The sequence below is a fragment of the Fibroporia radiculosa genome (genome assembly GCF_000313525.1).
Source record: "Fibroporia radiculosa TFFH 294 genomic supercontigs, scaffold1705, whole genome shotgun sequence".
Taxonomy (NCBI): Eukaryota; Fungi; Basidiomycota; class Agaricomycetes; order Polyporales; family Fibroporiaceae; genus Fibroporia; species Fibroporia radiculosa.
The window spans coordinates 24,042-33,995 of record NW_012133315.1 but is presented as its reverse complement, the minus strand read 5'-3'; the positions used below and the strand labels follow the sequence as shown (position 1 = coordinate 33,995).

Below are 9,954 nucleotides of genomic sequence, written 5' to 3'. Positions count from 1 at the left end.
TGAGTTTAGGAACTCAAGAAGCGAGTACTTCTCCTTCCCGACCGCGGCCATCATGTTCTGCATGTCACACCGAAAACGGTCATATCATGCCCCTCACCTCTTCATATCCCACTGACAATATGCGCTCAAGTCACCATGATGATCCTTGCTTCAAAAATTACCTTATTCCGCTCTTCCTTTTCACATCCCCTTCGGTCCTATCGTCAGTGCGCCGCTCGAGATGCTCACCACGGCACTCGCTGAAGTATGCAAGGAACACTATCAGGCTGTCGTTCCACAGGTAGTGCCAAGCATAATCAGGAGCCAGCCGGTGCAGCGCAACGTGCCCCAGGATGCTGATGAAAGTGAAGATGAGGAAACCGCGGAGGCAGTTCCCATAGTATCCGAGACCCTGGCGATACGCAGTCACTCAAGAGCGACATTGTCTACTCATGAAGCAATCATGGCTGCTTTCCGGAAGTGCTTATGGATAGATGCGGACGATAAAATTGACGACCAGTTCGCGACATTCTCGGCGCCTACTTCCGTCCACCGTAGCATCAGTTCCAGAAAGACGAAACGCAAGTCGACCAGTGGAAACCCCAGTAGTGAGGCGTGCCAGTTCTGAGCGGTTTGGCTCTACTAGGACCAGCGCCTCATCACTCGACCTATCATTGCTGGTGATTCCCGAGGACCAAGATGTTTGAACTATAGTACAGTGGCTGTGGTGGCTGTTGAGTTGGAGTAGATTCATTGCACTCATAGGCCGTCTTGGTCTTGGTTAGACCCTTCCTCTATCTCGCACGTCGGACATTTCACTTATAAAATTGACAGTAACCAATGAGAATGATTCTATCATAATATGTAATGTACCTTTCCTCCAAATAGTGAATTAGATATTGATGACTATATACTCTGATTCAAATTTATAATATGCTTATAAATATTTATGAGTAGTTTACTTGGTTGCATTGGTAGTAATATAAAACCGAATATATATCAAATATGAGAGAAATGCAATCAGACCCATGTCTGCGGTGTTAGCACTTTTGCTAATGTATCCTCCTTTATCGCCAGCCACCCGCTCGCACTAGGCTCGAGGAGCGTCGTCTACAAATGATATACTACCCTCTTTTGATTGAATGCGGAGATGCTATCAAACGAACTACACGGTGATGCCCATAGAATGAGGCTGTAGCTGGCAGCGGCGCTTGGTGTTGTCGTCTTTATTGCCTCTCTCACCCTCTTCTCGCACAGCTCTTGACCCTACAACTCTTGATCCCCCGCTACTCAGTAAGTATTGGTATCGCATCGAGATGAATTCACGCTGAACGCGTTATTCGTGGGGTCTTCCTTGCTAGCTATAAATCAAGTTCTCGTAGTAGACGCCCACTTGTCTCTTGCACATTCTGGCACGCCTCGTGCAGACGCGTGAACGTCAAGCATGAGCAATAACGATGCATCCCCTAGGAAGCAAAATTTTCGACTAAGAATCAATCGGTCAACTTCTGAGCAAGATCGAGGAAAAGGAAAGAATGTGGCCATTACAGAGCATGTAGGCATCTGTCTCTTTGTCATATTTTGCATAAATCTATCGAACTCAGTCGGTGTAGGTCGTTTCCTCGTCAGTGTCTCCATCTCACAACGGCTTTTTCAAAAATTTTCGCTTGTCATTCGGTCGAGGTCCGTCGCCGACGTCTGTGCTTTCCCCTACCGCTTCTGGCCAGTATACTGAGCCTACTGTGATAAACCCTCATGTAAGTACAGCTTGAAAGTTGGCTTCACTAGTCTGTGACTTCGATCTCAGTAGCATCAGCTGCATTCCAATGGATCTATGCATGATAACGAAGACGTGGAATCCCACATTCCCACGTGTACAGACAGCATTACCACGAATACAGTCAAAGGTTCACAGGAGGTTGACATCTCCAGACAGCGTGGTGAACGTCTGATATCGGTAAACAACGAGGATCTGTTAGACACCTAACTGGTGATTGCAAACAACGGTCTCGGAGACATCCAATCATCGCAATGGTTTGTGCGCATTGAGCCCTTTCGTCCGAGTCCCTTGTACGTCCTTGGCCATGCACTTGACAATTAACACATTTATCATCTCTCGAACTTGAAGGCATCACCAGCTTACGGAAAACCATATACGACGAAGTTTCGGGACGGAGAGTGAGGGCGTAGTCGAAGGACAAGTCAGCATCTTGCCCACAAATTGCGCGACTTCAGTGTTGTCTCGGACATCATCTCTGTCACAGCTTCTCAGCGCACCCCTGCCGGAAACGACAGGGTGACTAGTTTTTCGGTGAGCCACAACCTAGTGCATAGGAGATTCCGTTCATACATACAGTAAGGTTCCACTAAGCGCTTGACATGCTCAACTCTCCACTATCTGATAAAATCAATACTGTACCAAAATTTTGCCGTGCATGCACGATAGCACGCTTGGCATCTTCGTGGATTCCGCGTCATAAAATACCAATAGATGTCAAAGCCGGAGACGGCCGCGATACAGGCTAGAAAGCACGCTCCTGCCATAAAGGTCCTACATCTTTCACCCGCTGATGGGCAGAAAATGCCTCTGGATCTATATATCAGCAAGTCATGCGAATGTGGAGAATCACACAGACACCTTGAAACGTCCCATCTTCCAAAAGGTAAAATACGGTATAGGATAGCTGCGTACCTTCACAATGATCGTCGCTCTTGCCGCCCCACTGCCCAACACTCGTGTTCACTTCTGTATCCGGCGGACAGCAAGTGAAAGTCGATATCGAGCTAACTGAACGTGTGGAGCGCACCTCGATGTCTCTACGGTGACGCGCTCAATCCACTCGCAGTCTCAAGTTCGAAGTCGCCCAAACGAATGATCTCTTCAAAGCGACCATACACACCACCAGATGCTAGTTCAAGTGTTGAAGAGCTGCGCAATGTGCAAGCCGACTGAGGTCCAGCCGCAGTCCATCGTTGGTAATGACCAGTACATTCTTTGAAGCATACATTCGTATGCGGTCTATGTGGTGAACTGGAAGCCAGCAACGAAAGTGGCTTTTAGGACCTACAAGCCTACCCTCCTCATCAGGGAAAACATGATACGGCGCAGATTTTCGCCAAAACCGATCCGAATATTTTTGAGCATGGGTGAGCTCGGAAGAATAGCAGGTGGGAAGGAACAGCGGCCAACGACTGTTATATCTGGCACGACAACACGCGCATCGAAGTAGTTTCAGATCACTACACGTACAGAAGAGAATACGAAACTTACAATTATGTGTGTTGCATAGATCTAATGCTCCTGGCCTCGATGCAGACGCTGTGAGCGGGGAATCAGGTGAGACTACAACAGACAGGTCATCGCACGTATGATCTCCAACAGCAGATAACGATTATACACCCGTCTGTATATCCCATACACGGATTGTCTTGTCTCAAGATCCGGACACAATGTATCGTCCATCGGGGGAGAATGCGACAAGAGTTCACGCATTCCGTATGATCCACAAGAGCAAGGAGCGATTGCACCCCTGTCTGCGCATCCCAGACACGGAGGGTGTTGTCGAAAGATCCAGACACAGCGTGTCGTCCATAAGGGGGGAATGCAACAGAATGGACACTGGCCGTATGACCTGCAAGAGCAGGGAGCGATTGCAGCCCCGTCTGCGCATCCAGTACGTGGATTGTCTTGTCCCAAGATCCGGACGCGATGTGTCATCCATCAGGCGAGAATGTAACAGACAAGACTCCGTTCGTATGACCCTCGAGAGTAGGGAGTGATTGCAACCCCGTCTGCGCATCACTTACGGATTGTGTTGTCGTCATATATGGACGCAATGTGCCGTCCATCAGGCGAGAATGCAACACAGGTCATGTCGTTCGTATGACCCTCGAGAGTAGGCAGCGATTGCACCCCTGTCTGCACATCCCACACATGGATTGTATTGCCGTCAGATCTGGACACAATGTGTTGTCTATCAGAGGAGAGTGCAACAAAGTTCACGCTGAGCCTATGACCCTCGGGAGCAGGGAGCGATTGCACCCCCGTCTGTGCATTCCATACACGGATTGTCTTGTCCCAAGATCCGGACACAATGTGTCGTCCATCAGAGGAGAATGCAACAGAGAAGACCCTGTACGCATGACCCTTGAGAACAGGGAGTGATTTCACCCCTGTCTGCGCATCTCACACACGGATTGTCTTGTCCCTAGATCAGGACACAATGTGTCGTCCATCAGGGGAGAATGCCACTGAGCTGCGTAAGACTCAGCACCTCGAGCCAGAACAGTACTCTCTCCTCGAAGAAGAGCCCGATTTCATATGTCGGAGATGTCGTGATAGACACGGTCAAAATGTGAGACGTCCAGAATCGACAGGAGTAATGTAACTGAGAAAAAATGAAGTTTTTGATGCGCTCTGGCAAGTCACCTACGCCTGAGTCCGGTACATAAGAGCTCTCCAGCTTGCAGATGTTGAATCGTAGTTCATCCCTCATCACACCAAGACACGCGAAGGCGAGTCGGTAATGTTATGCCTCTGTTGTTTCCACATAGAAAATACCACCTCGGTCTTTATCTATCAGGAAATCGTAGAAGGATGCATGGAGTGAGCGGACGGGTATTTGGCCTTCTGGAGTACCGGTGAGTAGCGCACTCAACGACTTGGTGGTTGGTTCTACTGGTATTGTACTCTCACATAGATATCGTTTCCGCATTTCAGCGAGCGCGACTACAGGCAGCGGCTCCGACAAGGAGATGATTTGCCCCATCACCGAGCGAAACAGAGGGATAGTATCCTGGCGCACGCTCTTCGGCATGATCCCTTCCAGAACGCGTTCGTACATATTATCTAACAGCTGGATTCCTGTGGTCGACGTTCCAGCAATTATTGAATCAAAGCGACCATTAACATCTAGTCCCGGCAGACTGTCAATCTTGATGTACCAGCACGCGAGACGAGCCCATTCAAAGACCCTGTCCGCATTCTGCGCAAGCGATTGAAAGCGAATATCGTCAAATGTTATTGAGGGGTACCTGAGCTTGTGAACGATATAGTTCCCAATATCGCGCGCTGAATCGTCCAGAGGGATGTCATGCAAGGATAGACGCCGAATATGCGAAGCCTCCTCTAGTGCATCTTTGATATCTTGCAGCGGCCGAGATGTTACGAGGATCCGAACATTTGATGGTAGCTCGGTTGAGGGAGGTGAGAACCTATCTTGTCTTCCAGAAAGCACACGAAGAATTTCCTCACGGATCTCCCGTCCACCGCTTTCGTTCAACGCGTCAATTAAGACAACGACAGGCGCACGAACCACATTCGAGGCTGCACAGATCAGCCCAAGGACTAGTTCTAGCCACTGTCTTCGTATGTCCGATGTGTGCCTGAGTTCGGCGCTGACACGGATTACGTCTGCCAGCGCCTGACGCACAAGAGGATCGTGGTCAGCCAAGTCCCGAGCAATGGTGGCAAACATCTTCTCCTGAAGACGATTTGCTTCTCGTGTCTGGTCGGAACAGAAACAAGATCCCAGACACCCAATAGTCGTGGCCCAATTGGCAACGGTGTGAGCAATCGCTGATTTCCCCTTTCCCGCCATGCCCGATAACCACATAATTTGCTCGACGTCTCTAGTACCTTTGAACCCAGTCTTCAATCTGAGAGTGTATCACCTCCCGCGTGCCCTCGAGACACTTTTTGGACGTGTTGAGGGAGACACCTTTCGCGTATTCCATATCGTTCAAGTTTATGTCTTCAGCTGCGTCGTTATCATTGAGTATTAGGCCTGCTCTAGGGCATTTATATTCACTCTTACCGATGCGATACACAAGTGAGGTCGTCGTCTCAACAGCATGTTGGTCGCGGAACATTTGCATCTGCTCGTCGAGGGCTGCGTTGTACTCTTTGATCACTGCGTCTGTATTCTTCCTAGCGCTCTCAAACAACCTTAACCCTGCAAACCGGCAACATGAGAGATCGTAAGAAGATCGTGTAGCGAAGGCCACCCACAGTAACTCTTGTTCTTCGTGTAACGAACAATCCGGCACAAACCCGTACTTGTTGCGTGAGATCCATCAATACCCTACCCATAGACAGGCCCACAGTTTGTTCTTTTCTTTTTGTCATCAAATTATTATAAACGTTCAAGACTTTCGAAAACAGCTCCTTCACATCGTCCTCGCGCTCTTTTCGTTTCATAATGGCCTATTAAAAAGAGTCATTTAAGGATATAAAGAGCGCCATACTTCAGACGCAGACAGTGACACCCCGACGGTTATAGTTGCACAGGGATTGAGCTGTGGGACGTGGTCAAACTAGACCCATCAACAACGTGTCTGGCAGTATACCTGCGCAATTGATGTAGCCACATTGCCGAATGTCTTCAGCGGTTTCAGCATGTCGGCCAATTGTGATCATTAGATCAGGTTGGACAAGCCACTGTGCTAGGCTGGACATTTGCATACGTCTCTGGCAATACAGAATTCTTTGAGTGGGGAATCCACATCTCAGCTGTCCCCAATACTCGTAGATCCCCGACTGCTATGAGTTCACCCATTGTTTTTGCACCTACATGATTTCGTTACTTCGATTTGTGTCTTTTTTGGGATCCTAAACTCATGAGTCAAGACTTAGTCGTAGTGTCGACAAGTAGGATGCACTGCTACTTGTGAAATTCTCCTGTTATCAGCTTCCTTTATGACATTGTAGCTTTTCCATCGTCCCGAAATTTGTCTTGATCCACAGTCTGGCACTAAGTTGACGGTTGGGCCCGACGACATTTCCCCACGATCGCGTTTGCATTGACCACGTGATCGCGTCGCCATCAAAGTGGCTTGCCCAACTTGAACAAGTGGCCACAATGCTGGCCCGGGGCATGGAACCCTTTTGTCCGAGGATCCCTTGTACGTTTTTGGCCATGCATTCAACAACCAACTCATTTCTCAACCTTTCAAACTCAGAGGCATCACTGGCCACTGCTTAAGACGCGGCTCTCGTGTGGCCGTGTCCAGTGGCTTGAAGCTTGTGGCCGTTCCCAAATCTACAAATAGCGGGCTGTAAATCAAGTATGTTTCGTCAATCTCCTTTGGTATTTTTTATTATGTCTGACATTTTTCCTCCTACTGTCCTTGCACAACCAAAGACACCACCGCCTCATCAACCGGCTGAGCCGGTGCCAATTCCCGAGTCAACACCTCGAAGCCTGAAGCAATCGAGCTACCATCAAAACTCGGTTTCCAAGAAGCGTTTGGAGGACGTCAAACGTCGACTGGCCAAAGAGATGGACGATCAATTCGTGGAAGTCTCCGTCGAGACCTTCATGGACGCGTTCGTTCCCGGTATAGATCCCGATGAGCAGGTACAAGAGAAATTCGTATCATTCGCGGATGAATGTTACAAACGGACAGAGTCACATATGTACCCAAATATGGTGAGTGGTACTCTCGATGCCGATCCTTAACACCGGCTCAATATGGCGTTCCATAGTGTGAGGTGATACAATCCGTCCTCGATACGTGCTCGAAAGACAGACTTGCTGCGAAGGCGACAGGAAACTGGCCTGATTTCTCTGACAAGGACAGCCAGACTCAGAAGAAACCCGACGTGACCATATACCCGACCACTGATGCAGCTGAGCGCGCGTACAAGCTCGCTGATGCAGATCTGAAGAAAAAAAGCAAATCGCAGCAGCTATACGGGGCGCACACATCGTGGGCGTGGTCGTTGCTGCCGATAGAGCTCAAGTCGACACGCCACACTGAGCGGCCATTCTACTTCGGCCAGGAGGGCTTCCTCCGCCCCACTTCCGGAGGCTCTATTGGTCGGGGACAAATTAGCGACTACGCGGCGAATCTGATGCGACGCCAGCACCGACTGTTTTGTTTCATGATCGTCGTTGCGGGGCGGCATGCACGTCTGCTGCGCTGGGACCGAGTAGGGGCAGTCGTGTCGAAGGATTTCGACTTTGTGGCGGATCCGGGGATGTTGCAGAACTTCTTCTATCGGTTTGGTAACATGGACAGTGCACAGCGCGGTTTCGACCCGACCGTTAAGCTTGCTCGTGCGGAATACGTCGAGGAGATGAAGGAGCACGTTGAAGGGCTTTCGGGCTATCACAAGAAATGTTTCGAAGATGCGCTCTCTCACCAAACGACCTGGCCGCTTTATGAAGTTACCGTACATCGAGACGACGTTATAGACAATGATCTTATGCCTCGTACGAAAGAGTCGGCTGAACGACTGTCAGGTACCCAGCGCTCGGGGGAAGGCCCTGAGGAAAGCTCGGACGTGTCGGAGAAAACCAAGTCACACGAAGATGAGAAACGCTTCACATTCATTGTTGGCAAGTATCGCGCAGCCAGCTATTCGCCCACAGGACGGGCGACAAAAGGCTACGTTGCATTCGACATGTTCTTGAAGAAGCTGGTGTTCGTGAAGGATACGTGGCGTGTCAAATCTTCCCGCGTGCCTACGGAACGCCAGGTGTATGAAGATCTGTGGAAACATCAAGTGAAGAACATCGTCACTCCCCTCTGTGGCGGTGATGTCCGCGCGCTCAGGTCCGATGGCGGGGCTGTTTTCCATGTCACTGAGACTCAGAAGTACCTGAAAACGAATGAGTCGGCTCGAGTTCAGTATCGACTCATCGTTTATGAAGTCTGCCAACCGCTTCAAGATTATAAGGACTCTAGGCAGCTGATCAAAGTGTTGTACGACGCACTCCGTAGTAAGTAATTCTGTATTGCGTGCTCTTCGTTACTAAACACATGAATAGGTCATCGGGATGCTTGGGAGAGGGCCAGAATTCTTCACCGCGACATCAGTGTCGGAAACGTCATGATAGAATGGGACGGAACGTCGTTTCGTGGCATACTCAACGACTGGGATTTATGCAAGTACAAGGATGACCTGAAAAACGGGCCTATTCAGCCTCAGCGCTCGGTATGTTGTGCTCTGGGACGTCTCTTTTCGCATCTTATACACATTTGTACAGGGAACGTGGCAGTTTATGTCTGCGTTATTGTTGAAGGACCCGAAGAAGCTCCAAGAGGTCTCTGACGACCTCGAATCATTTGTCCACCTCACTAATTGGCTTGTCCTCCGCTATCATGAGCATGGGTTGAGTGGGGACCCTGAAGTTCTGAAAACGCACGTCACAGGCACCTACGATGCATACACTACAGGGGCCGCTGGCGATGTGGGTGGCGACCTTAAATTCTACCACATGAATGGCGGTCACATCCCCTTCGGTCCTATCGTCAGTGCGCCGCTCGAGATGCTCACCATGGCACTCGCTGAAGTATGCAAGGAACATTATCAGGCTGTCGTTCCACAGGCAGTGCCAAGCATAACCAGGAGCCAACCGGTGCAGCGCAACGTGCCTCAGGATGCTGATGAGAGTGAAGATGAGGAAACCGCGGAAGCAGTTCCCATAGTATCCGAGACCCTGGCGGTACGCAGTCCCTCGAGAGCAACATTGTCTACTCATAAAGCGATCATGGCTGCTTTCCGAAAGTGCTTATGGATAGATGCGGACGATAAAGTCGACGACCAGTTTGCGACATTCTCAACGCCAGCTTCTGTCCATCGCACCATCGGTTCCAGCACGAAACGCAAGTCGACCAGTGGAAATCCCAGCAGCGCAAACAAGCGGAGGCGTGTCAGTTCCGAGCAGTTTGGCTCTACTGGCACCGGCATCTCATCACTCGACGTATCGTTACCCGTAGTTACCGAGGACGGAGCGGATGTTTAGTGTCTTGAGTAGCTATAGATCAAATCATACAGAGCAGGCAAGGAGAGTAAATTTATTACATTTATAATTCAGTTGCTATTGAGGGGCCACGTTAGTTATCGCTGTTTTGATCGACCCTTCCTTAGTCTCGCACGAACACTTTGCTCTTTGACGTCGTTTGGGTCTTTGTAGTGATCTGCACGTCTGCCGGTGATAAAACCAGCTGTGAAATAACCCCCACATC

General features: G+C 49.7%; 3 protein-coding genes across 3 annotated transcripts; 2 read left to right on the top strand and 1 right to left on the bottom strand.

Moving 5' to 3' along the window:
- Positions 1 to 220: 220 nt before the first annotated feature.
- FIBRA_03146 (uncharacterized protein) lies at positions 221 to 607 on the top strand (the record flags this gene model as incomplete). The annotated part of the gene is made up of 1 exon (XM_012324991.1): positions 221 to 607. One exon carries the CDS (start codon positions 221 to 223, stop codon positions 605 to 607), a length of 387 nt encoding a protein of 128 aa, XP_012180381.1.
- Positions 608 to 4,508: 3,901 nt separating this feature from the next.
- FIBRA_03145 (uncharacterized protein) lies at positions 4,509 to 6,378 on the bottom strand (the record flags this gene model as incomplete). Its single annotated transcript, XM_012324990.1, has 7 exons — positions 4,509 to 5,637; positions 5,675 to 5,738; positions 5,796 to 5,933; positions 5,990 to 6,062; positions 6,122 to 6,184; positions 6,226 to 6,276; positions 6,328 to 6,378. 7 exons carry the CDS (start codon positions 6,376 to 6,378, stop codon positions 4,509 to 4,511), a joined length of 1,569 nt encoding a protein of 522 aa, XP_012180380.1.
- A 701-nt stretch (positions 6,379 to 7,079) lies between these two features.
- Positions 7,080 to 9,731, top strand: FIBRA_03144 (uncharacterized protein; the record flags this gene model as incomplete). The annotated part of the gene is made up of 4 exons (XM_012324989.1): positions 7,080 to 7,409; positions 7,466 to 8,705; positions 8,754 to 8,920; positions 8,973 to 9,731. The coding sequence occupies 4 exons, from the start codon at positions 7,080 to 7,082 to the stop codon at positions 9,729 to 9,731; spliced, it is 2,496 nt and encodes an 831-aa protein (XP_012180379.1).
- Positions 9,732 to 9,954: the final 223 nt, after the last annotated feature.